This window comes from Equus asinus, chromosome 17 (genome assembly GCF_041296235.1).
Source record: "Equus asinus isolate D_3611 breed Donkey chromosome 17, EquAss-T2T_v2, whole genome shotgun sequence".
Lineage (NCBI taxonomy): Eukaryota > Metazoa > Chordata > Mammalia > Perissodactyla > Equidae > Equus > Equus asinus.
Genome location: NC_091806.1, coordinates 32,629,178 through 32,651,130, shown reverse-complemented (window position 1 = coordinate 32,651,130; position 21,953 = coordinate 32,629,178). Strand labels below are relative to the sequence as shown.

The 21,953-nt window shown below is 41.9% G+C and overlaps 2 protein-coding genes across 2 annotated transcripts; both read right to left on the bottom strand.

Moving 5' to 3' along the window:
- Positions 1–4,916: 4,916 nt before the first annotated feature.
- Positions 4,917–5,849, bottom strand: LOC106822146 (olfactory receptor 5p57-like). Its single transcript, XM_070487384.1, has 2 exons — positions 5,290–5,849; positions 4,917–5,208 (listed from the first exon to the last, which is right to left on the bottom strand). Exons 1-2 carry the CDS (start codon positions 5,847–5,849, stop codon positions 4,917–4,919), a joined length of 852 nt encoding a protein of 283 aa, XP_070343485.1.
- Positions 5,850–20,192: 14,343 nt separating this feature from the next.
- On the bottom strand, positions 20,193–21,140 carry LOC106822145 (olfactory receptor 5AP2-like). Its single transcript, XM_070487383.1, has 2 exons — positions 20,573–21,140; positions 20,193–20,500 (listed from the first exon to the last, which is right to left on the bottom strand). Exons 1-2 carry the CDS (start codon positions 21,138–21,140, stop codon positions 20,193–20,195), a joined length of 876 nt encoding a protein of 291 aa, XP_070343484.1.
- Positions 21,141–21,953: the final 813 nt, after the last annotated feature.

Genomic DNA, 21,953 nt, shown 5'->3' with positions numbered 1-21,953 from the left:
GAGCCAGGTTTCAGAGTGATAACAAGGTTTCCCAGAGCTGAGGTAAGAGCCTGTGCTCTGGACCCCACAGGCTAACCCAAAGTTTCCCATCTGCATGGTGACCTTCTCTGCAAAATGAAGGCAAAAATAAAACCTAGGGCAAAATGAGACTCTGAACTACCCCCTGCTCCCACTCGTCCCACACAGTTGGGTAGATCCCATCTCAAGGATAACTGCTGGTTGTTTCCAGGTTGCTGTCTCCGTGGGAAAATGGCTCACATGTGCAGCTTGCTGATTTGGAGGAGAGGGGTAGCAACTCCTTATGGGAAAGATGCAGCCCTGTAACTCGGCAGGGGTTGTGTTGAGATTTAGCTAGAGGCATCCCTCCCTGTTCTTGGGAAAAATATTCCACCTATAATTTGGCCTCACATTTTCTTCTGACATGAACTATAATTTGCTGGGCATCTACTATGTGTCGGGTACTATGCTAGGCACTTTGCTGTATTATCTCATTTAAGTCAAAGAACAATCAATAGTTGAACATTCTCTCAGTATCCAACACTGGGCCAGGGGCTGGGTGACTGGGACATAAGATTAAAAAAAGACAATATATTCCAGGCACTCATGTCTAATGGAGAAGAAAAACAAATTGGCATTTACAGTGCAGTGTGTGAGTGCTGGTGTTGAGGTAAGCAATCAGCCTTGACTTGGTCTCTTAGTCTGCAAGTGAGTACCCTGCTACCTGGGTGACTCCTTCTGATTTGGGAACCTCATGAACGTTCAGAGGCAGCTTGACACCACAGCCAGACTTGGACCAGGTACCATGTGTTCACAGATGACCACCTCCAACCAAGCCAAATATTCTCCAATTAAAACTCAGGTGTTGGCAGCCAATCAGTAACACCCAGGGACTTTGCTTTCCTAATATGGGAAAGAACAGTTCATGGTCTTCTGACTTTAGAAAACTACCCCATTTCTCCTTCCACATCTTCAAATATGAAGTTTTCCCATACTGTGTAGGATTGGGCTTCCTGCTTGAAAGTAAATTTTTCCTTTTTTTCACTCAGCACTCAATCTTTGGATTCTGATAGTTTTAAACTTTTTTCTGTAACAGAGGTAAACCAGAGCACAGAGAAGGAATGATGAATTCTATCTGTAGGAATTGAGAAGTTCCCCAGAAGAAGTTACATTTTGGCTGGGACTAGGATGATAACGAATAGATTTGTCAGGCTGACAAAGGGATGAAGAAACACATTCAAGGCACTGGGGAGCAAAGTAAGAGCTATGTGCAAATACATGCCCTGTTCAGGCCAGGCCAGGTCATTGGGTGCGTGCTAGGCTAGGTGTTTGGTGGGAACTCTAGGGTGCTCCCTGGAAAGTTAAGTTGGGACAGGCTTGTAACATAATACTAAAGAGTCAAGAATTCTCCCTGTGGGCCAAGGGTTGCAAACTCAAATGCCTTAAAGGGCCATTCAGATATCTTCAATGAATGAAGAAGATAGGTCTTATTCTATCTACATGGATACACCATTTTTTTGCTTTTTTGGGGTGAGCTAATATTATACCTATAGGGATATTCTTCACGTCCAAAAAATATGTATCATCTTCATTCATTCAAAGAGTACTGATTGAGCATCTTCTGTGTGCTAGGAATTGTTCCAGGCACTGGCTATTTGTCTTGAAACATGTAGACTTCTAGGTCCATGTTTCTCTTCTCACTTTTGCTAGAGATGGGAATACCTTACATTTTCTCTGCTATTGGGAAAAAATCAGGCATGATAGAAAGTCAGTAGACACTCTAAACATAGTGGTGGGGAAATGTGAGGGTGGGGGAGAATTGGAGAATCTGTGTCCTGTTTAAAGCAGCATCTTTGGCTCAGCACTAGATGATTATGGCTGTGCTGGGAATAAGGCTGTTGGAGTGATCTATTTCAGTTTTTCTTCCCAGAAAAATTGAGTTTTAAAACATAATCTCATCAAATTTTTTATGTTGGCTAAAAAATTTAAATTTATTATGCTGTCCACACACCTACTGGCTGGGTGCAACAGGGCTGTGGGTGAGACTTCAGTTCTCTGCCATCCTCTGCTCTAGGCAGTAAGCAGTAAGGAAGGTGTGGCCAAGACTGCCAGATGCCTATCCAGCATTCATTCTCCCCTTCGTCCTTAAACACAGGATCCCAAGATATCCAGGTGGCAATGTGTCCAGCTAATAACTATATTTCCCAGCCTCCCTTGCAGACACATGACTCTCATGTGACTAAGTTCTGGCCAATGATAGGGAAATGGTTGTGATTGGCTGTTATTAGAAAGACCACCAAAAAAAAGGATAAACAGTTGGCAATTTTTCCTCATTCCTCCAGCTTTCTTTTTAAAAAATTGAATTGATGGCTAGAGCCTCAGCAGCCATGTTAGGCTAAGAGGCAGTCTTGAATATAGAAGCTTCTTGGGCTTTCAGTGTTAGTATGCTTGAACTGACATGACAAAATACCATACACTGGGTGACAAACAACAGAAATTAACTTTCTCATGATTCTGGAGGTTTAAAGTACAAGATCGCTGTGTCAGTAAGTTTGGTTTCTTCTGAGAGCTCTCTCCTTTGGAAATGACCACCTTCTTACTGTGTCCTCACATGGTCTTTCCTTGGTATGTGTGCATCCGTGGTTTCTCTTTGCGTGTCCAAATTCCTCTTCTTATAAAGACATCAGTCAGATTGTTTTAGGGCTCAGCCTAACAGCCTCATTTTAATTTAATCATCTCTTTAAAGGCCCTGTCTCCAAATACAGTCACATTCCAAGGCCCTGGGGGTTAAGTCTTCAACATATCAATTTTAGGGGGCACACAATTCAGCCCATGACAGAAGATATATGCTAAAGATGCTGGAGCAGAAAGACAGAAGACACCTGGATCTCCATTGCCTTCATGGAGTCTCCATACCAGTCTGAACTATTTCCAGCCTTTTGCTAAGCATGATTCCATCACAATTTAGAACACACGTGGACAACTTCTCCATGATTCCTTTGTCAGGTTGAAAATCTTTATTATCACTCTAAGTCCATCTTAAACGTAACCTCTTCTGGGAAACTTCTTTGACTCTTACAGGCAGAATTCATCAGAAGACCTTAGGAGTTCAGACTGTCATAGTCCACTCTCTGTTGTTGACAGTGGAAGACAATACCAAGCAGATTCAAGAGGCTTCCTGGAAGAGAAGGGATTCATCCCACTGCCTGTTTTCCAGGGGTTTGAGACAGAGGATGGGCATTTGGGTTCAAGGGAGACCCTATGAGAAGTTAAATGGGAAAACCCAGCAAGGAAAACTCCTGTAGCCAAAAAGATCCAGAACTTTCATGTTTTCTGAAATGAAAGTGAGAAATGTGTTCAGGGGTTTCCATCAAGATACAGGACGCCTGGGTTCTCTACTCTTAGCTATTTTATTGCTGCCCAGTGAGACTTAGAGCTGGTCAGTTCAACTTCTCTGATTTATTATTATTATTATTTTGTTTTATCTGTAGTAATCCCTGGCTTACCTATATTACAGTGTTTGATGAAGATCAAATAAAAGAACAAATGTGCAAATGCTTTGAAATATATGAATTATCTATATCCATCTTTCTAAAGTAATTTGTTTACCTTCTTTGTGATTTTTTTCCTTCTGCATCACCTGTATTGTGATTTTTCAAGAAATTGTACTGTTTTAAATAATTGTTTATTAAGAAAACACTTTTTATCAGAACCATAATAAAAAGTGACATATTGATAAACAAAAATGAAAGCAAAATAACGTTATTAAATTGTAGCCAATTACTGTTAAGTGCTAAGGCTTGTTCTCTCTGTTAAAGAGCGAGATTGGATTAAGGAAGATTTAAAGTCAGACTAGTATCAAATGGAGACTTTAACCTTGACTTCAGAAGAGCTGAAAAAAGAGAACTGGGAAATGAAGAACTTTCCCATGATTTAATTAAATGTCATTTAATATCATAGCTACACAATATGATCTCACTCTTTTTTTTTTTTAAAGATTTTATTTTTTTTCCTTTTTCTCCCCAAGGCCCCCCGGTACATAGTTGCATATTCTTTGTTGTGGGTCCTTCTAGTTGTGGCATGTGGGACGCTGCCTCAGTGTGGCTTGATGAGCAGTGCCATGCCCGCACCCAGCATTCGAACCAACGAAACACTGGGCTGCCTGCAGTGGAGCGCGTGAACTTAACCACTTGGCCACGGGGCCAGCCCCTATGATCTCACTCTTAAGAGACATTGACGTATAAGAATATTTGGTTGTATGAAGAGGTTTCCCCATAGAATATAAAAAACCAACAGCTTGTGAATAATTGTTTGTGGCATACCCTGTGTGAGCCCCTTTACTCTCATGGGACCCTTACAATAACCAGTTGAGATGTATGTGAATGCCCATTTTCATTTGGGAAAACTGAATCAGGGGGCTGTGTACCTTGATTTAATCACATAGGTGCCAAGGAAAGGAGTCACTCAGAGGCAGTGTGAATTCAGATGTGCTGGCTCCAAAGCCCATGGTTCCTCTCATACCACTTTCTAATTCCATGGTCCAGTCCCTCCTTAAGATATATTGAATTTAAGGAAAACAGTGCCCATTGTCCACTTGTGAGATGCAGTCATCAGAAAGAGGGAATAAGTGTTTGTTGAGAATAAGATTTCTGGAGCCAGACTGCCTGGATTTAAATTCTGCAATGCCTTTTATTATTGGTGTGAACTTGGGCCAGTTACAGCCTCTCTGTGCCTCAGATTCCTGGGAGATAATAATAGTGTCAATTTCATATGGTTGTTCTGAAGAGAAAATGAGTTGATGTGTGTAAAGCCTTTAAAATGGTGCTGGCACATAGTTCACTCTATCTAAGTGCTAATACCATCCATGTTAATGTTGTGGCTAGCATGCTATGGTTTGGGATAGAATGCTCCACACTTGGTTACACAGACAGCTTGCCAAGGCATCTCCTCTTTAAAGCAGTCTTCACATCTTTATTCCTCAGGCTGTAAATCAGAGGGTTCAGCATGGGGATGACCACAGTGTAGAAGACAGACACAACTTTGTTCCGCTCCATGGAAGTGCGAGAGCTTGGCTGAGCATACATGAAGGTGATGGTGCCATAGAAGAGGCAGATGATGGTGAGGTGGGAGGCACAGGTGGAGAGTGCTTTGCTCTGAGCCTCCAGGGAACGTATCCTGCTGATAGTCACAAAGATGTAGGCATAGGACATCAGGATAATGGTGATGGTAAAGAGGATAATCAGGGCACAAGTTGAGAAGATGATGTTTTCAACTGCAGAAGTGTCCACACAGGCAAGTTGAAGCATAGGGGGGATGTCACAGAAATAGTGGTTAATGACGTTGGGGCCACAGTAGGGCAGCTTGAAGATGTACCAAGTCAGTAAACCTGAAATGGCAACAGAAGCCACGTAGGTGACCACTACCAGCTGGACACAGAGATGTTGAGACATGATGGTGTGGTAGAGGAGAGGGTGGCAGATGGCAACAAATCGGTCATAGGCCATGATGGCCAGGAGCAGACACTCAGCAGTACCATGGAGAGACATGAGGGCCATCTGCACCACACAGCCTTTGAAGGAGATGGACTGGCCTGAGGTGAGGAAGCTCTCCAGCAACCTGGGGGTGTTTATCGTGGAGAAAGAGGAGTCTATGAAGGCAAGGATGCTCAGAAAGAAGTACATGGGTGTGTGGAGCTGTGGATCTGTGTGGATCAGGGTGATTATGCCCAGGTTGCCCATGAGGGTGACTGAATAGATGAATAAGAAGAACACAAAGAGGGTGCCCTTTGGTCCCTCCTGCTCTGTGAGCCCCAGCAGGAGGAACCAGGTGACTTGGGTGCAATTCTTCCCCATGGTGCAAACGTCACTGAAAAGACCCAATAAGACATATTTATACACTCGAGGAAGACCTAGGGTCAGTGTCTGAAGCCCTTTTAATGTCCCCAGAGCATGCAGTGTGAGGGTAACTGGGGAGAGGACACTGGCATGAATTGAACACCTACTATGAGTCATGTGTTAACTGATTTCCTAGACACAGCTATTGAAACTTCATAATACCTTCTCATTTAAATATTGTGTCCATTTATATTGACTGAGATTATCAACTTCCCCATGGTAGGAGTTAGTACATGAAGAAAGTGGGATTAGAACTCAGTCCATTCTAATTATTGTATTCTTATTATATAGTTATAATCACTTTTTGTTCCCAAGTTTCCTGTCTCATGGGGAACTGGCATCTTTAGTGGGGTCTGGAGGCCTGGTGTGTTGGCTCAGAGAAGAAATAAATGAAAGAAGCAATTTGGACTATATCTGGATTCAAAGGCTCTAACAGTGCTGGATCCAGGGCAAGGGACTCAGGAAATCAGGCCTAACATCATGAGAATGTAAAGTGACTCAGTACAGCAGTCATTTCTCCAAGTGTTGTGGGTTGAATTGTATCGCCCCAAAAGATACATTGAAGTCCTAACCCCTGCTACCTGTGCATGTGACCTTATTTAGAAACAGGGTCTTTGTAGAAGTAATCGAGTTAAGCTGCAGTTATACTGTATTAGGGTGGGCCCTTCATCCAATATGACTGATTTCCCTATAAGAAGATAGAATGAGGAGACAGGGAGAAGAATTCCATGAATATACAGACTCAGAAGGAAGGTGGCCATGTGAAGACAGAGGCAGAGATTAGAGTCATGCTGCCACAAGCCAAGGAATGCCTGGGGCTTCCAGAGCTAGAAGAAGCAAGGACTGATCTTCCACAAGAGGACTTATAGGGAGTGTGGCCCTGCCAACATCTTGGTTTTGAACTTCTAACCTCCATAACCATGAGGGAATAAATTTCTCTTATTTAAAGTCACATAGTTTGTTGAACTTTGTTACAGCATCCTGAGGGCTCTTATACACCTAGTTTGGGTTACTCCTGGCTATTGAGGCTGCTGTGCTTTCACAGAAGTCTCCTGATTTGTCAGGAGATTGGACTTTCCTGATCTCTCTCTATTGACAAAGCTAATAATCTATGGAAAGAAAGTAAAAAAAGAAATAAGTTAAAACAAAGTCTATGTTATTCACTAGTAACTGTGAAAAATATTGTTTGGGAGAACAGGCAGCTATAGTAAATACGGATGCTTCAGCTTGATAAAACCATAACCAAGAGCCAAGGTCTTGTGTTTTAGCTAGAAACAACTTAAGGCAGTAGGAAGTGACAAATTTGTGGCATTGGGCTCCAGCATAGGGCACAAGTCTTAAGGCAGAATTGGAGGTGAGATCTCTAACCAGAAAGCACAGGGCAGAGAGTCCACAAACCTACTTTCTTAAGCTCCCTAGGGGGGACTGTCATATTTATACAAATTCTCTCTGCTGTTGTCATGCTCCCCCAAATTTTCCTCTCAGGATCCTCACTATCTAGGTTTTCAAACAACCAAGGCTGCTATTCTGAGCGGACATTCTTACATGAGATATCGGCCAGGGTCTGCTCTGATAGGTCGGACATCTCTTCTGATTGGTCGAGCATTGGTTCTGATTGTTTGGGTGTCTGTTCTGATTGGTCGGTGGCGGTGGCATACTCGTTATTAAATGTTTGGAATTCTGTATGATCTTAATGAGGCTGGGAACAAAGGAGGAATAAGGCAAGGCCTCTTTTAGAGCATCCCAGGATAGCTAGAAATAGGTGGCCTCTAATCAAATCCAGTAATATGGCTTTGTGCTTTCAGCATCTATTGACAATTCTGGGTCTCTTGAAACGTAAACACTATGTGTAGATTTTATCTGTGGAGAGGACTGGTGGGGATGTTTCTTTTCTACTCATGATGATTCCTTCCCTATGAAGGGATATCCATTGAGTAACACTCCTGTTCCCTCTTCTCCTGGAGGAGGGATGCCTTCTGTGATCAGTGAATTTTGGATAAGTCATGGCGTGTGTGTAGTTCTGCTCCGCCCTCTTCTTTGCCTATTGCACAGGTTCTGCTCTACTCCTCCCTAATGTAGATCTTAAAACTAAGTCATTAAGTCTGTCTAGTTCTTGGGTTCAGTTTGAAGAAGATCATTTACCTTCAAGCATGAATCATGCTCTGCCGTACCCAGTTCTATCAGTGATGTGGGTGGTATTTTGCTATATGCCTTGCTCCTACCTCTTCTCTCTTAATTGGTTCAGAATTTGCATGGAGAAGAGTGATGCTGTTCATTATGGTCCTTAAAAGCCTGAGCGATGCTATTCGTTACGGTCCTTAAAAGCTTCAGCAGAGAGAAAGCAAGAAGGAAGCTAGCAGGGGCAGTCTGCTTGGCCTTTCTCTTCAGTAATTCCTTCATATGGGCTCACAGGTCCATAGCAAACTAATATGGTTGAGTTGAGTGGGGGATTGGCTATAACACTGTGTGTTATGGAAATTGGGGGAACTTGAATTCACAGTAGTGATTCCTGGTTGAGAGAGCAGGAGGACAGCTTCCTCCAGTGCCCCTGCTGAGACTTTGGTAAGGGGATGCTGTGGATGAAAATGCATTTGGACAGAATGTTGAAGTGTCCTGACATGAAAAAAGAGAGGGGGCTTATGAAGGTGGAGGTCATCTCAAGATGGGAGAGTCCCTGAGAATTTCTGAAGATCTATTCCCATGGATATCTTACAGAGCTGTGGGTGGGTTCCTGTTCTCTCTCTGACAGCTCTGCTCTTTCCTTGGGCACAGCAAGAGAATTTGCCACTTTTGGCAATAACGTCTATTCCTTGATGTTTGGGTGTAAAATACAGTGATTAGTAGTTTGTAGTCTCAGCTGTTTTCATAAATTATTTTCCTTTTGATAGACAGAGTTTTAACAAATGTGTGAAAAAACTGGAGTTTCAGACCTGGGTAGTCCAGGCATTATTTCTTCCTTACTTTTATGAGATTAACATTTATTAGCCACTACTGCTCATTGTTAACCAGGAGGTATGCTGCCCAGCTTCTGGAGGATGGCTTTCAGAGCAGAGTCCTCTAAGTGGGGAGCAGTTGAAGTATTTTAAGCAGGATGGTGACATGGTCAGACTAAGCTGGAAAAATGACTTTAAAGAAAGAGAGGAGGCAGGGAGCTACATTAGGTAACTGATCATAGTTGTCTTGGCTAAGGTAATGTTATTTTATTGACTCACAAATAGATAAGTTTTGTTATTAATACTGGAGACACACTGGTGATCAACATAGATGAGATCTTTGCCCTCAGAGAGTTTAAGAACTGGAAATATTAGATAAATATTTAGGAGATGGATTTATTAGTACTTACACATTAATTGGTTGTATAGGGTGAAGAAGGGTCAGGGATGACATCCAGGTTCCCAGTTTGGGTGACAGGGTGAATAGTTGTGTCATTCTCTCCAAGGGTAACAGGTTTAAGGATGGACATGGTAGTTTGGGAGAGTCAAGTACACAGGTCCAGGAGGTAGGTAGGTATGCTGTTTTGAAGCTTAGGAGGGAGTTCTGTGTAGGAGATGGAGGTTTGAGAGTCATTGGATGTTTTCAGTTGTTCAGAATATGTTTATTGTATATTGACTGTGTGCCAGGCAGTGTTCCAAACACCTTTAATTGCATTTGATCCTCTCAACAGCCTTATGAGATGTACTTTTGAAATCTTCATTTTTCTTAAGAGATAACCAAGGCACAAAGAAGTTAAGGAACTTGCTGAAAGACTCAGCTAGTATGTAGCAGAGCTGGGGCTTGAATTCAGATCATCAGGGTCTAGAGCTTACATGATTATCCAGTACTCTAGACCACGTTAAGGAATTTGTCTTCTGTGAGATGCAATTAAAGAGTTTTCACTAGGAGGATGAAGTAGTCATATTTGCTTTTTGACAATATCACTCTGAATGTAGTTGTGGAGAAATTATTGGAAGAGGGTCAACGGATGGGGAAGATTTGTTGGGAGGATATTGAAATCATACAGGGGGGATTCACAGCTTAAACTAGAGTAGGGGTAGTAGAGACAGACAGTGGTAAATGGATTTGAGAGATGTTTGGATTAAATATGTCTGGAATTGACAATGGACTGAAGATGCCAGCGTGAAGAGGAGAGCAATTATCAGGGTGAACTCCAAGGTCTCTGGTATACAATGTAAAGCTAGTAGGACAAGAGGCCCCAGGGAAGAACCCTATGAAAATTAATTTCAAATTTACTGCACACTGCTTGAGAGTTCTCCTTTTTTTTCCTATTTACCTAAATTCTGGGGATGATGATCAGATTTGAACAGTTTGAGCATGGTTTATGGGGAAGGGAGCGTAAAGGAGTCTAAGCCCTTACTGGTAAGAGGATTCTGCCCCTCAGCCCACTTACCTATGGTTGAGCAGAGACCATCCATCCATGAGCCTTGTTGTTGGAGACCTCTTGGGGTGTTTCTCTCCCTTTACATTGATTGTCTTTGATCAGCTTCTTAAGAGAATCTCTCAGTGTAACAAAGCTTTGAAATTCTTTGTTGCTGGGAAGGCTCCTGTCTTAAGATTCATCTGGCTTTTTTCATCCTGACCCCTAGAGTCAGTGAGAATTTGTGACTAGTTCTCCCAAGAGCAGACCTGGAACTGGAGTTTGTCTCTAAGGGATGCTAGAGAGATCTTGGTGAAGGTTGTCTGGGAACCCCTGAGGAGCAGGGAGTCTCCATCAAATGTTAGGACAGACCTTCTTTATTTATAGTGTTTGTGCCTTGCAGACCTCTCTTTTCAGGTTGTTGAGACTCAAAAGTCTCTCAAGGCCAAGTTGTACACTGGGGAACATGTCAACATAATCCTTAGGTCTCACAGGAAGTGACTGAAAGTGCTAATAATAGCAACATACGCTTGGCCTTGGAGGGTCTAGATGTGATTTCCCCAATTCTTATTTCCTTTTGTCATCAGAATATCCCTGGGAAGCATGCTTGATTGTATTTTTTTGAGATATATATACACACAGACACACAATACTAGAATTATATCATAATTGTTTTATTCATTTAACAATAGTGAAAACACATCTCTCCACCTCAAAAAAACATAATTCTTTTCTTCTCCAAAATAGCTTTATTGTCTTTGAAAAAAATAACACATACTAAACATTGTAAAAAATTTAACCAACACAGAAAAGAACCAAGAAGAAAGTATAATCTGAAACCCCACCATCGCAGAAGATGCGAGTTGGTGAGTCTTCTATAATTTTCCATAAACAGAATCATACTATGTAAGCTATGCTGTTATTTACTTTCCCACTCAGCAAGATGCCGTGGACATTTTTCCTAATCAATCAATAAATAATAGCCTACATCCTTGTATTTAATGGCTACATGTTATTTTGCTGTGTATGTGTACCATTATTTACTTAACTATTTCCCATTGGTTAACAATAAGGAATTTTCAACTCTTCACTCTTATAATTAACTCTCTAACAGACACCTCAAGGTACAGGGTAGAGAACCAAGCCCAATGAGAACAGGGTGTAGAGAGACTTTTTCCAGGCTGGGAAGGAAGAAATTGGCTTTCTCCTTGGGGAGCCTGGCACTTTGGGTTTCATAATCTCGGGGGACATCACCATGCAAAGTTAAGGGCCTTGTGAGGCAAATGACTTGTTTGTGTGAAAGAAATTCAGTCCCTAGACTACTGATCAGGGAGAGAGCCTCAGCAGATGAGAGACTGGATTGCTCAGGTTTCCTGCAGGTGAGAGGGGGTTTATTCACTTGGGAGAGACCTGATGAATCTCACTGGTAGAAGTGAAACAAGGCTGTGTCCTCTGACCTTCCCCACTGAGTTCCAACCTGCACAAGTAGTCTGACACATCTTTCTCACAATTTCCCCCTTCATTGTGCCAATTCCCTACTTATGAACGTGCAATAGCCCCCTTCAGCCTCTTTGTGGTAGATTTTATTATGATGTCAATGCTCCTCCATGTGACTCTCAGATAAGAATTCTTATCCATTCTCTTTTCTCATATAAATGAAGCTTAGCCACATGACTGGGTTTGGCCCTGAGAGTATGAATGGAAGTGGTTTGTGCCATTCTAAGCATAGAAATCTAGAAGCCACCTCATGGTCCCCTACCTCCCCTGTTTCCCACCTGCTGGGTCACCAGTCATGTTCAAGATACAGGGCTTTCTCTTACATCAGCCTGTCTTGGACTGAAAAGGAGCAGACTCACCACTGAGTCACAATGGATGTAAACATGAGTGAGAAATAAACTGATTGCTCTTGCAAAACAATGAGATTTGCATGTTGTTTGTTAATACAGCAGTTTTAACTGCTTGACATATTCATCAAGGGCAAACTTCTTTTCTTGGATATGGCCCCCGTACTATTTCATCTATCCTAACTCAGTTCATCCATGCCTTGCAGATAGGGCTCCTTCCTGTCTCCTCTGAGGAATGGCTTCTTCTTACTTACTGAGCCTGTGTCTAACTTACTGACCTAAGGCCTTCATTTTATTTACTTTTAATATGAGAAGGTTCTAGTTGTTAGTGGCAGGTTCTGTAACCTTCTTCTTGCAAACCTGATTCACAGGTGATGTGTTGCAATGAAAGAAAGTCTTGGACCAAAAACTTCCAAACTTACAAGTTCTGCCAAACTAACTTACTTGTTAGTAAGCAAGCACAACCAGTAAATAAACCTGCTGTTACCTGGGAGCAGTCTCTTTCTCTCTCCTTAGGTACACTGATCAGCAATTCTTTCATGAAAAGCTCACTCAGAAGTGAAATATTGATTTCTTTTTTTTTGAAGCAGAAGAAGATTAGCTCTGAGCTAACTGCTGCCAATCCTCCTCTTGTTGCTGAGGAAGACTGGCCCTGAGCTAGCATCCATGCCTATCTTCCTCTACCTTATATGTGGGATGCCTACCACAGCATGGCGTGCCAAGCAGTGCCACGCCTGCACCCAGGATCCCAACCAGCGAACCCTGGGACGCTAAAGCAGAACGTGTGAACTTAACTGCTGTGCCACTGGGCTGGCCCCCGAAATATTGATTTCTTATATACCAGTTGTGACAGCTGGCAGGATCCTCCAGGAAGTGGAGAGACACAGAACCAAAAATCTATGCTTTCTTGTTACTTGATGGTAAATGGGAAAGACAATAACCTGCTATGAGCCTTTATACTTGCTTGTATATGATATCATGGTAGTTCTGTTCTGAGTATTGTATGTCCGTGGTCTTAGATGATATGCTTTTGAAGAAAATCCCAATAGGGAAACCTGTGTAAGGGCTACACAAGCAGCCAAATGGATGCCCTTTATTGTCTTCACATCTTTTTTTTTTTTTTTAAGATTTTATTTTTCCTTTTTCTCCCCAAAGACCCCCTGGTACATAGTTGTATATTTTTAGTTGTGGGTCCTTCTAGTTGTGCATGTGGGATGCTGCCTCAGCATGGCTTGATGAGTGGTGCCATGTCCGTGCCCAGGATCCAAACTGGCGGAAGCCTCGGCCACTTAAGCAAAGTGTGGGAACTTAACCACTCAGCCATGGAGCTGGCCCCATTCACATATTTTTTTGATCAAAGGTAGATATACATAAGAAGGGCCAAGTGAAAAAATCTCAGAAAGCTGGAGTTGAAAGGATCCTCGGGGAACATCTATTTCAAGATGTTTGGGAGTGGGAAAAGTGGTCCAGAGAGGGAAAGTGCTTGCCAAGAGTTAGATACAGCCAGTGAAATCTGGGGCTGGAGACTTGGTCATTCTAAATAAAAAATATTTCTTTAAATTACCCAGTACTGCCATACTACTGTACTGCTGTTCTTTTGGATGAAAGTTGATGATTCATTAACCATCCAGGGCACAGATAGACTATCTACATGTGGCAATGAGCTCTTCTCCAGCTGAAACTATTTCCCTGCTAACTGCGTCTGCTCACTCAGTGGGGCAGGGCGGGAGAAATATGCAGCATCATAGCCCAAGTAGAATGTCATTGGAGGGAGGAAGTAAAGTAAAGTTCTGTTTCCATGGGAATAGAATAGTATCTCATACTGGTTTTTTAAAATAGTAAGTTGAACTTGAGAAGGGCAATCATCTATACCCACATGGCTTAACTATAGGGACTGAGAACGGAGACTACCCGTGGTAACATGACAACTAATTGTTCCAGGAAATTCAGGCCTAGGAAGATGTGACTGTAAACCAATAAATAACTTCACTCATTGCTTCATGAAATTCTTGCAAGTCAATTTATTTGAACAAATAGCTTGCTCCTCTGGCCAAACAACTCCCCTATCAGGACAATAGATTATTCACCTGGGCAAACCATTTTCTCAACAAACAATAGTTTACTAATCAAAGTTTGTTTTCAGGTACTTCCCTATCTACATCTGCCAATCCCAAACCAAAATGACCTAAATTTTGTCCCATCCTGATCTGCATCTTGGCTTGAAAGATCCACCTTAAACAGCTTGAGTCCAGACCCCCAAACTCGGTAAATATCTTCCATTGATTTCCTCTTTTTGAGACACTACTAAGATTCTGTATTCTTTCTTATTACAGTATTACAGTAGGTCTAGTAAAGTTAGCTTTGGTTGAGCAACAGGATTTCTGGTGGTCTTTTGAAGAGTTATTGGCTGACAATCTATTCTTTCCCCAGGGTTATTTGAGGACATTTTGCTTCCTGTTTTTTCTTTTTTTTTTTTTTTTGAAGACATTTTGATTTTTACTTTGGCCATTTTTATTTCTCTAATGATGATAATCAAGAAGAAAAGCACTCTAATGGAGTTTCTCTCATCAGTATATCTTTTATCAGTATATAGGCTCATTCGTACTGCCAAGAGGGTTCAGAGTTCATGTGAACGTCAGGACTGGAAGATACCTTATATAGATCACCTTTTCTAAATATCTCCTTTTTCACCAGGAAAAATTGAGATTCTGGGACAATAGACCCTTTTTTATTTTGGTGAGAGGTGCTAAAGTTGGGCTACTTTAAGAAACATCACTTCTTCTCCAAGCCTCAAGTTTTTTATTCAACCAAACTGAATGACTGCTTGTCCTCTTGAAACCAGCCTGGACTTGCCTAAGAAGACAAAGTGGTTTCATTATTTGCTGTGACTCACAAAGAAAACTCCATGCTAGCATTAAGATGGAACACAGGAAAGGATGGAGGAAAAGGTAACTGTTTTAGCTAGTTGGGGCCTTTCTTTTCTGGCAAGAGGGGAAGGGCCAAGGCAGAGGCACCAAGGGCCTTTCATTTCCTAATTCTCTCTGACCCTTCCATCCCATTTTATTTGTCCTTTTCCAAGCTTCTCTTCACATGCTCTGAAGAAACTGAAAACTCCTGGTAGAAATCAAGACTCTGAGGGGTTAATAGAAGCTGGGCCCTGGTAGAAATCATGGGAGCAGCTCTTTGTCATTCTTGGAAATAATAGAAATGTAAACTTGTTGCATCATTTTCTACAAAAACCCTAGGGGTTTTAAGCACTAGAGTAGAGCATAGGCTTTGGAATGAGCTGGACCTGGCTCTACCAATTATGACCTGTAGATGACCTTGGACTCTTAGTTTCCTCATATATGACATATGAGGAAAAGGCATAACCTAATCATAGAACTCTTATGAGGATTAAATGAAATAGTGTGTATGATGTGCCTGCCAAAACGCCTGGCACATAATGTATGTTCAATAAATATTAGCTATTCAGGGAGCAGTAGTGTTTCATTAAAGTCCTGAACCTTATAGTGTAACAACAACTGATATTCTTTTTATCATCTGCTGCCTAAAATCCAAAGAAGAAGAGGTGAAATATATATAAATAAATATGCCTTAACCTCTGATTAAGTACCAAGCACTGTGCTAGATTCAGTGGGGGGTGAAATGAAGAATGAGGTTTGGTTCCTGTTTCTGGCCTGCAGTTTATGTGAGGAGGCAAGATACACAGTCAGATAACAATGGTGAGCAGAGTCTGTAGGAATGTAACTCTGTATGAATAATTCAGCACTGCCCCAGTGACAAATGTTCTTGTGTCTGCATGCTGTTCCTGGGAGTGGAGAGCTCATGGAAAAACAAGGACTGGTGAGGAAACAGGTGTTGGAAAAAAGTATACTTCACTGCAGGCTATGAAGTTCTCTTTGGCCATTGTCTTTTATCCAGGGCAATAGAGATGTAGAAGAGAGGTCCACGTCAGGCACCAGGATACAAGAGGAGGGGTCTTCAAAGATGTTTAACTCTAAACAAATTTGTGTATAATTAGGAGGCTGGAGGGATCTGGAAAGACCCCTTCACTCTTGAGTCTGGCTCTTCATGAACCAGTTTTGACTTCCAGGGGCCTCAAGGACAGGAATCCAATGTTTCTCTTGCCCCCAAGGGCATCACCTGTCATCTAACTTCATGTCTGACCCTGAATTCATTCATGATGATGCTTTCCTTATTTTTTAAAAATTATTTTATTGAGGTCACATTGATTTATAACATTGTATAAATTTCAAGTGTACATCATTATATGTATGGTGACAGATGGAAACTAGACTTTTGGTGTTAAACATGATGCAATAAATACAGAAGCCCAAATATAATGCCTTTCTTACCTAGACCAAGGTTTTGAAATCAAAGCTTTCTTCTTCTGGTCTTTGGCCCTCGGCTCGTCCTTTTTTAGAGTCACCACTCTACTCTCCAGGGTCTGATAACTCATCCTAGCTCTACCCTCCTACAGGACTGCAGAGTTTGGTCCATCACGTTGAGACTGTGAGAGCTTGGCTGAACATATATGAACACAATGGTAGACGAGGGAGATGATGGTCAGATGAAAGGCATAGATGGGAAGAGCTTTCCTTTGATCTTTCAGGGAATGCATCCTTCTAAAGGTGACCAAGCTGACAGTGATGGTGAAGAGGGTAATCAGACAGATTAGGCTATTTCAAAATGGTATGGCCATGGTGAAGAGGATAATCAGAACAAAGGAAAAGGATGGCCTTAACCTTGGCAATGTCAGCACAGGTAAGTTGGAGCTTGGGCAGAGGAGCAGAGGTCATAGAAATAGTGATTAATCATGCTGGGGCAACAGAAGGGAAAGATGATATCATTCTGCATGATTGCATCACCGATACCAGCAGCCAATGCCCTTTTAATGCCCAGAATGACTCAAGCTAGAAGAAGTGGAGAAACTAGTATCAAATGAGCATCTACTCTAAGCCATGTATATGCTAGGATTTTTTACCATATAAGTATTTAATCTTCACACTACTTTCTTGTTTACAAATTATGACAGATTGTATGTTGCAAAACCAGATTTAGAAGTTAGTCCTGTCTGATTCCATAACCCATGTAACTTCTGTTTCATCATATGTTCTTGTGTATTTAGATTTTTCTGTCCCAGCATTTCTAGTTCATGGGGAAAGAAAAATAATTAAATTTGAGAGCATGGTTGGGTAGGCCAGTAGGTAGCTTTATTACCTAATAGGTCTTGGCTGTATTTAGGAGCATGTGATTTCTCAGTGACTACTAGGCCTGGGGAAAAGGAAATGAGGGACTAGCATGGTAGAATGAGAGACTTAGAAAGGCCATACATCTCACCATTTTTCTCCAGGCCTTGGAGTTTCTCTTCATGGAGAACTATGGTTCTTTGATGGTAGATCCTGCCACCCTCATTGGTTTGTGATTTGTGGCTTCACTAAACTTTCTCCACTGGATAGAAATAATAAGGGAGATAAAAGAATAGACTAACACAGGTTAGAGAAACTATTCAGTATAAGGACGACTATTAACAACAGCTAATGTGTGCTGAATGCTAATTAGAACCTGGCACCATTCTGAGAATTTTGTAGGCATTAAATCTATTCTAATCTTCACAAACCACCTTACAAGGTAATTAATATTCACATGTCTGTTTTTCAGATAAAGAGACCAAGGTCACACAGCTTTATGTGACAGAGCTGGAATCCAGTCCTATGTCTGGGTGTCTCCAAAGCCCATGCTCTGAACCTCAAGGATGTGGTGCCTCCCTAAGGAAAAATGATAGTGAGACTGGACAAGACTGCACAGGCACGGAAACTAAGCCTGATGAAGCCACCACAGAGGACCCCACAAGTTTTGGGGATTAAATTCAAAATAATTCAAGGAGGATCCATTAGGGGTTATTTTGGTTATCTCTTGCCACATAAGAAAACTCCCTAACTTGTAGTATCTTAAAACTACAACAATTTGTTATTTCTCACAATTCTATGGGTTAGGAGTTCAGGCATGGCTTGGGATAAATTGTTCTTCTCCTCTGTATGGTGTAGACTGACTCACTCAGCTTTATGCAATTGGTAACTGGGCAGTCCTGGAAGGCAAAGGAGGCCTTATTCAATGTCTGGCGCTTAGTGCTTTTCTTTGTGGCCTTTCCACATGGCAAGCTGGGCTTCTTCACAGCATAGTGGTCTCAGAGCAGGTTTCCAAGATGGAGGAAGTAGAAACCAACAGTCCTGTTTAAGGCTAGGCCTGGAAGTAGAATGTTGTCACTTCTGTGTATTCTACTGGTGAAAGCATACATCTTCTCCTGCCCTCGGACACCAGTGCTTCTGGTTCTCAAGGCTTCAGACTCCTGCCAGGATTTACACAATTGATCCTCCAGTTTTCAAGCCATTGTATTCAGACTGAATTATATCACTGACTGTCCTGGTTCTTTAGCTTGCAGATGGCAGATTCTATAATCTCTCTCTCTCTCTCTGGCTCTCTCTCTCTGTCTCTCTCTCTCTCTCTGTATATATATGCAAATGTATGTATACACACACACTATCTATCTCTATATCTCTCTATATATCCTATTGGTTCTATTTCCCTGGAGAACACCGACTAATAGAGCATGTTAAGAAAAAAGACCTCAAACCTGTAAATAAAGCCAGGAGATGATTTTGATATCATCATTAAGCATTGATCAACAAGTTCACCATGGATTATTTAATTTTCTGAGAAAGTGTTATTTCACTTTGACATCTGTGGAGTAACAGGTGAACACAGAGCTTTTGTCTGGTAGTGATGCAATTGCTTCTCTTCTTCAGTAGGCTCAAGTCCAGCTGTGGTGTCTCAACCCAATCTGCCTAAACCTCCTCTTTTTCCCTCCCCACAGGACCTGCGATAGGTTTTGTTTTTCTCTCTTCCCCATTTTATACTGTCCACATTCCTAGCCCCATGCTTTTCCCCCTCCCCTGATGATTCATAAGCTAAAGAAATTCAGTGGATTTAGGAACCTGAAGCTAGAGGTAATCAGGTAAAATATAAGCCATTTACAGCCCACCCCTAATGCTTCACATTCCGCAGACAGGTTGGTAGGGATCTTGGTATTCTACCACACATGGAACAGGGTTCAGGCCAATTTTATTTGAATCTCAAAAATATATTGAACTTCACTGACATCTGTGTTTCATAATAAATTCCACTTCCCTTTTTCCTCTCTTAAATTAGTAAGATTGATTTCTATTACAATAAGGGAAGGTTTTGTCTAACGGCATAAAGGTAATTTGATTTTGACTGAAAAAAATAATAGGCCTTTCAGCATTTAATTTTGTTTAATTTGGCCATTTATATAGAAATGATAGCTCACTATTGCTGTAGAGAATATTCTGGTCCCCAGCTAATTGTAGTGGAGGTTTCTATACTCGAGGCTCCATTCTCTCCCACAAAGTCAAGTGACCACTATTTCTTTTCTACACTCAAACACCACATGGACCATTTCTCCAATATCATGTATTCAGAAGGACAACATTCCCCATAGAACCCTGTAGGGAAGGTTTCTCTGGTTGACATATGTCATTTTCACTGTTGAGCATGCAATGATCCTTTCTATATCTGGAAACTTTCAAGACAGGAGGAAGATAGAATCTAGCTCCTTCTTCTGAAGTGAGAGAAGATTGCATTTCCACATCCCAATGCTCTGAAAGATAGAAGTGTGGATGTAGGATATCAGTGCTTGTAAGATATCCATGCTGGATGTAGTATGTTAATGGATGTAGAATATTTGTGCTACCCAACAGGTGAATGCTCCTGCCTATGACTTTAACTTCAGGGAATGATGAAAAGGTTTAAGATCTGTTAGAAATGATATATGATTGGATGCTACAGAGGGTAGTGCAGTGGCTAGTGTAGGTGGTTTTGTCCAAAAGCTTAGCAGTGGTGAAAGTGCAGGGACAGCAGTGCCAGCTGTCACAACAGAGAATGCCCAGAGGTGGTACTCCCTATGGTGGCACTCTGTACAGACCATTCTTATGGCGGGTTCTTAGCTGTGCTTCACCTTTCTTGGTTCCTGTCTTGGCTGGGTTCTCTAGTAGTCTATTTAATGAGCTGCCAGATAACTTCCTAACAAATTCCTTGTCTGCTGAAGTTAAGAACCCTAAGTTGAACAGCGGCCTTGACATCTTTATTCCTTAGGCTGTACACCAAGGGGTTCAGCATGGGTATCACAATGGTGTAGAACACAGAGAGGATCTTGTTAGAGGCTGAAGAACTTTCAGGGTTGGGTTGGACATATACAAGGAACACAGGAACATAGAAGAGGGAGAGGGCAGCGAGGTGGGAGGCACAGGTGGAGAAGGCCTTGTTCTGGGCCTCCAGGGACCTCATCTTATAGATTGTGACCAGGATGTAGGCATAAGAGACCAAGATCACTGAGATTGTGGGGACAGTGACCAAGGCAGAAAAGAAGAGCAGGATGATATTGGCCACCGTGGTGTCTGAGCAGGCCAGTTGGAGCACGGGGGGGATGCCACAGGAGTAGTGATCAATGACATTGGGACCACAGTAGGGCAAGATGAAGGCATTCCCTGTCTGCAGAGCTGCAATAAACACCCCCATAACATAGGTGACCATCACTAGCTGGACACACAAGCGCTTGGACATGATGATGTGGTAAAGGAGAGGATGGCAGATGGCTACAAATCTGTCATATGCCATGATGGCCAGGAGCAGACACTCCCCTGTGCCATGGAGGGTCATGAGGGCCATCTGGGTCACACAACCTGCAAAGGAGATGGTCTGGTCAGTGGTGAGGAAGCTGATCAGCAACCTGGGAGTAAACACAGAGGAATTGAAGATGTCAAGGAAGGAGAGCACACTCAGGAAGAAGTACATGGGGGTGTGCAGTGTGGAGCTGGCACGGATCATGTCTATCATGCCGAGGTTGCCCACCAGAGTCATGGAGTAGATCAGCAGGAAGATGGCAAAGAGGAGTTGTTTTTCATCTGGGTAGTCTGTGAGGCCCAGCAGGATGAATCTTGTCACTGGGGTGTGATTCTGCCCCAATTCCATCTCACTGGTGTGTTTCCCACATGACAGTGAACAATAGGAGGAGAAACAAGAACGTTAACATTCTCATCAAAGAGCTAGCCTTTTCATCTTCTAAAGCTGAAAACCTGCATCTGTCTCTGAGTGGCAGACTGCTCTCCAAATCCCATATCAATCCCATCATGTCACACTCACGCTAATATGTTAAAGTTTCCCTGTAACCCTAGGATAATGTCTAAATTCTTTAGCCTGCCAGACATCCCTATGAAATACCTCCATGCTACCCTGCTCTGTTTATCCTCAGAAATTCTAAACAACTTACTTCTACAAACACACCACATTATTGCAAATGTCTTTGCCTTTCAATATTCTATATTTTCCTCTTGGAATGTCTTTTAGTCTCTCCAAGCCCAGCTTAGAGATCTGTCCCCTTCCTCTCTCCCCTGAATTTAATAGATACTCCTGTAGTTGAATTAATGGCACTATATTTTAACAATAAAAAATGCCCATGCATAATGCCTATCCTTCTCAAAATATTCCAGAAAATCGAGGAAGATGGAGCACTTCCTAACACATTCTAAGAAGTCAACGCACTCTGATCCCAAAACCAAACAAGGAAAACACAAAAAAGGAAAACTACATACCAATATCACAGATGAACATAGATGCAAAAATTCTCAGCAAAATTTGGCAAACCAAATACAGCAATACATTTAAAAGATCATACACCATGATCAAGTGGGATTTATATGAGGGACACAAATGATTCAACATCCACAAGTCAATCAACGTGATACACCACATTAACAAAATGAGAAACAAAAACCACATGATCCT

Coding starts and splice junctions, on each gene's coding strand:
- LOC106822146 (XM_070487384.1), bottom strand. CDS start 5,849: ATGGGGAAGAATTGCACCCAAGTCACCTGGTTCCTCCTGCTGGGGCTC. Junction 5,209..5,289: donor CCCCCTATGCTTCAACTTGC/CTGTGTGGACAC, acceptor CACCATTATCCT/GATGTCCTATGCCTACATCT.
- LOC106822145 (XM_070487383.1), bottom strand. CDS start 21,140: ATGGAATTGGGGCAGAATCACACCCCAGTGACAAGATTCATCCTGCTG. Junction 20,501..20,572: donor CCCCGTGCTCCAACTGGCCT/GCTCAGACACCA, acceptor CCACAATCTCAG/TGATCTTGGTCTCTTATGCC.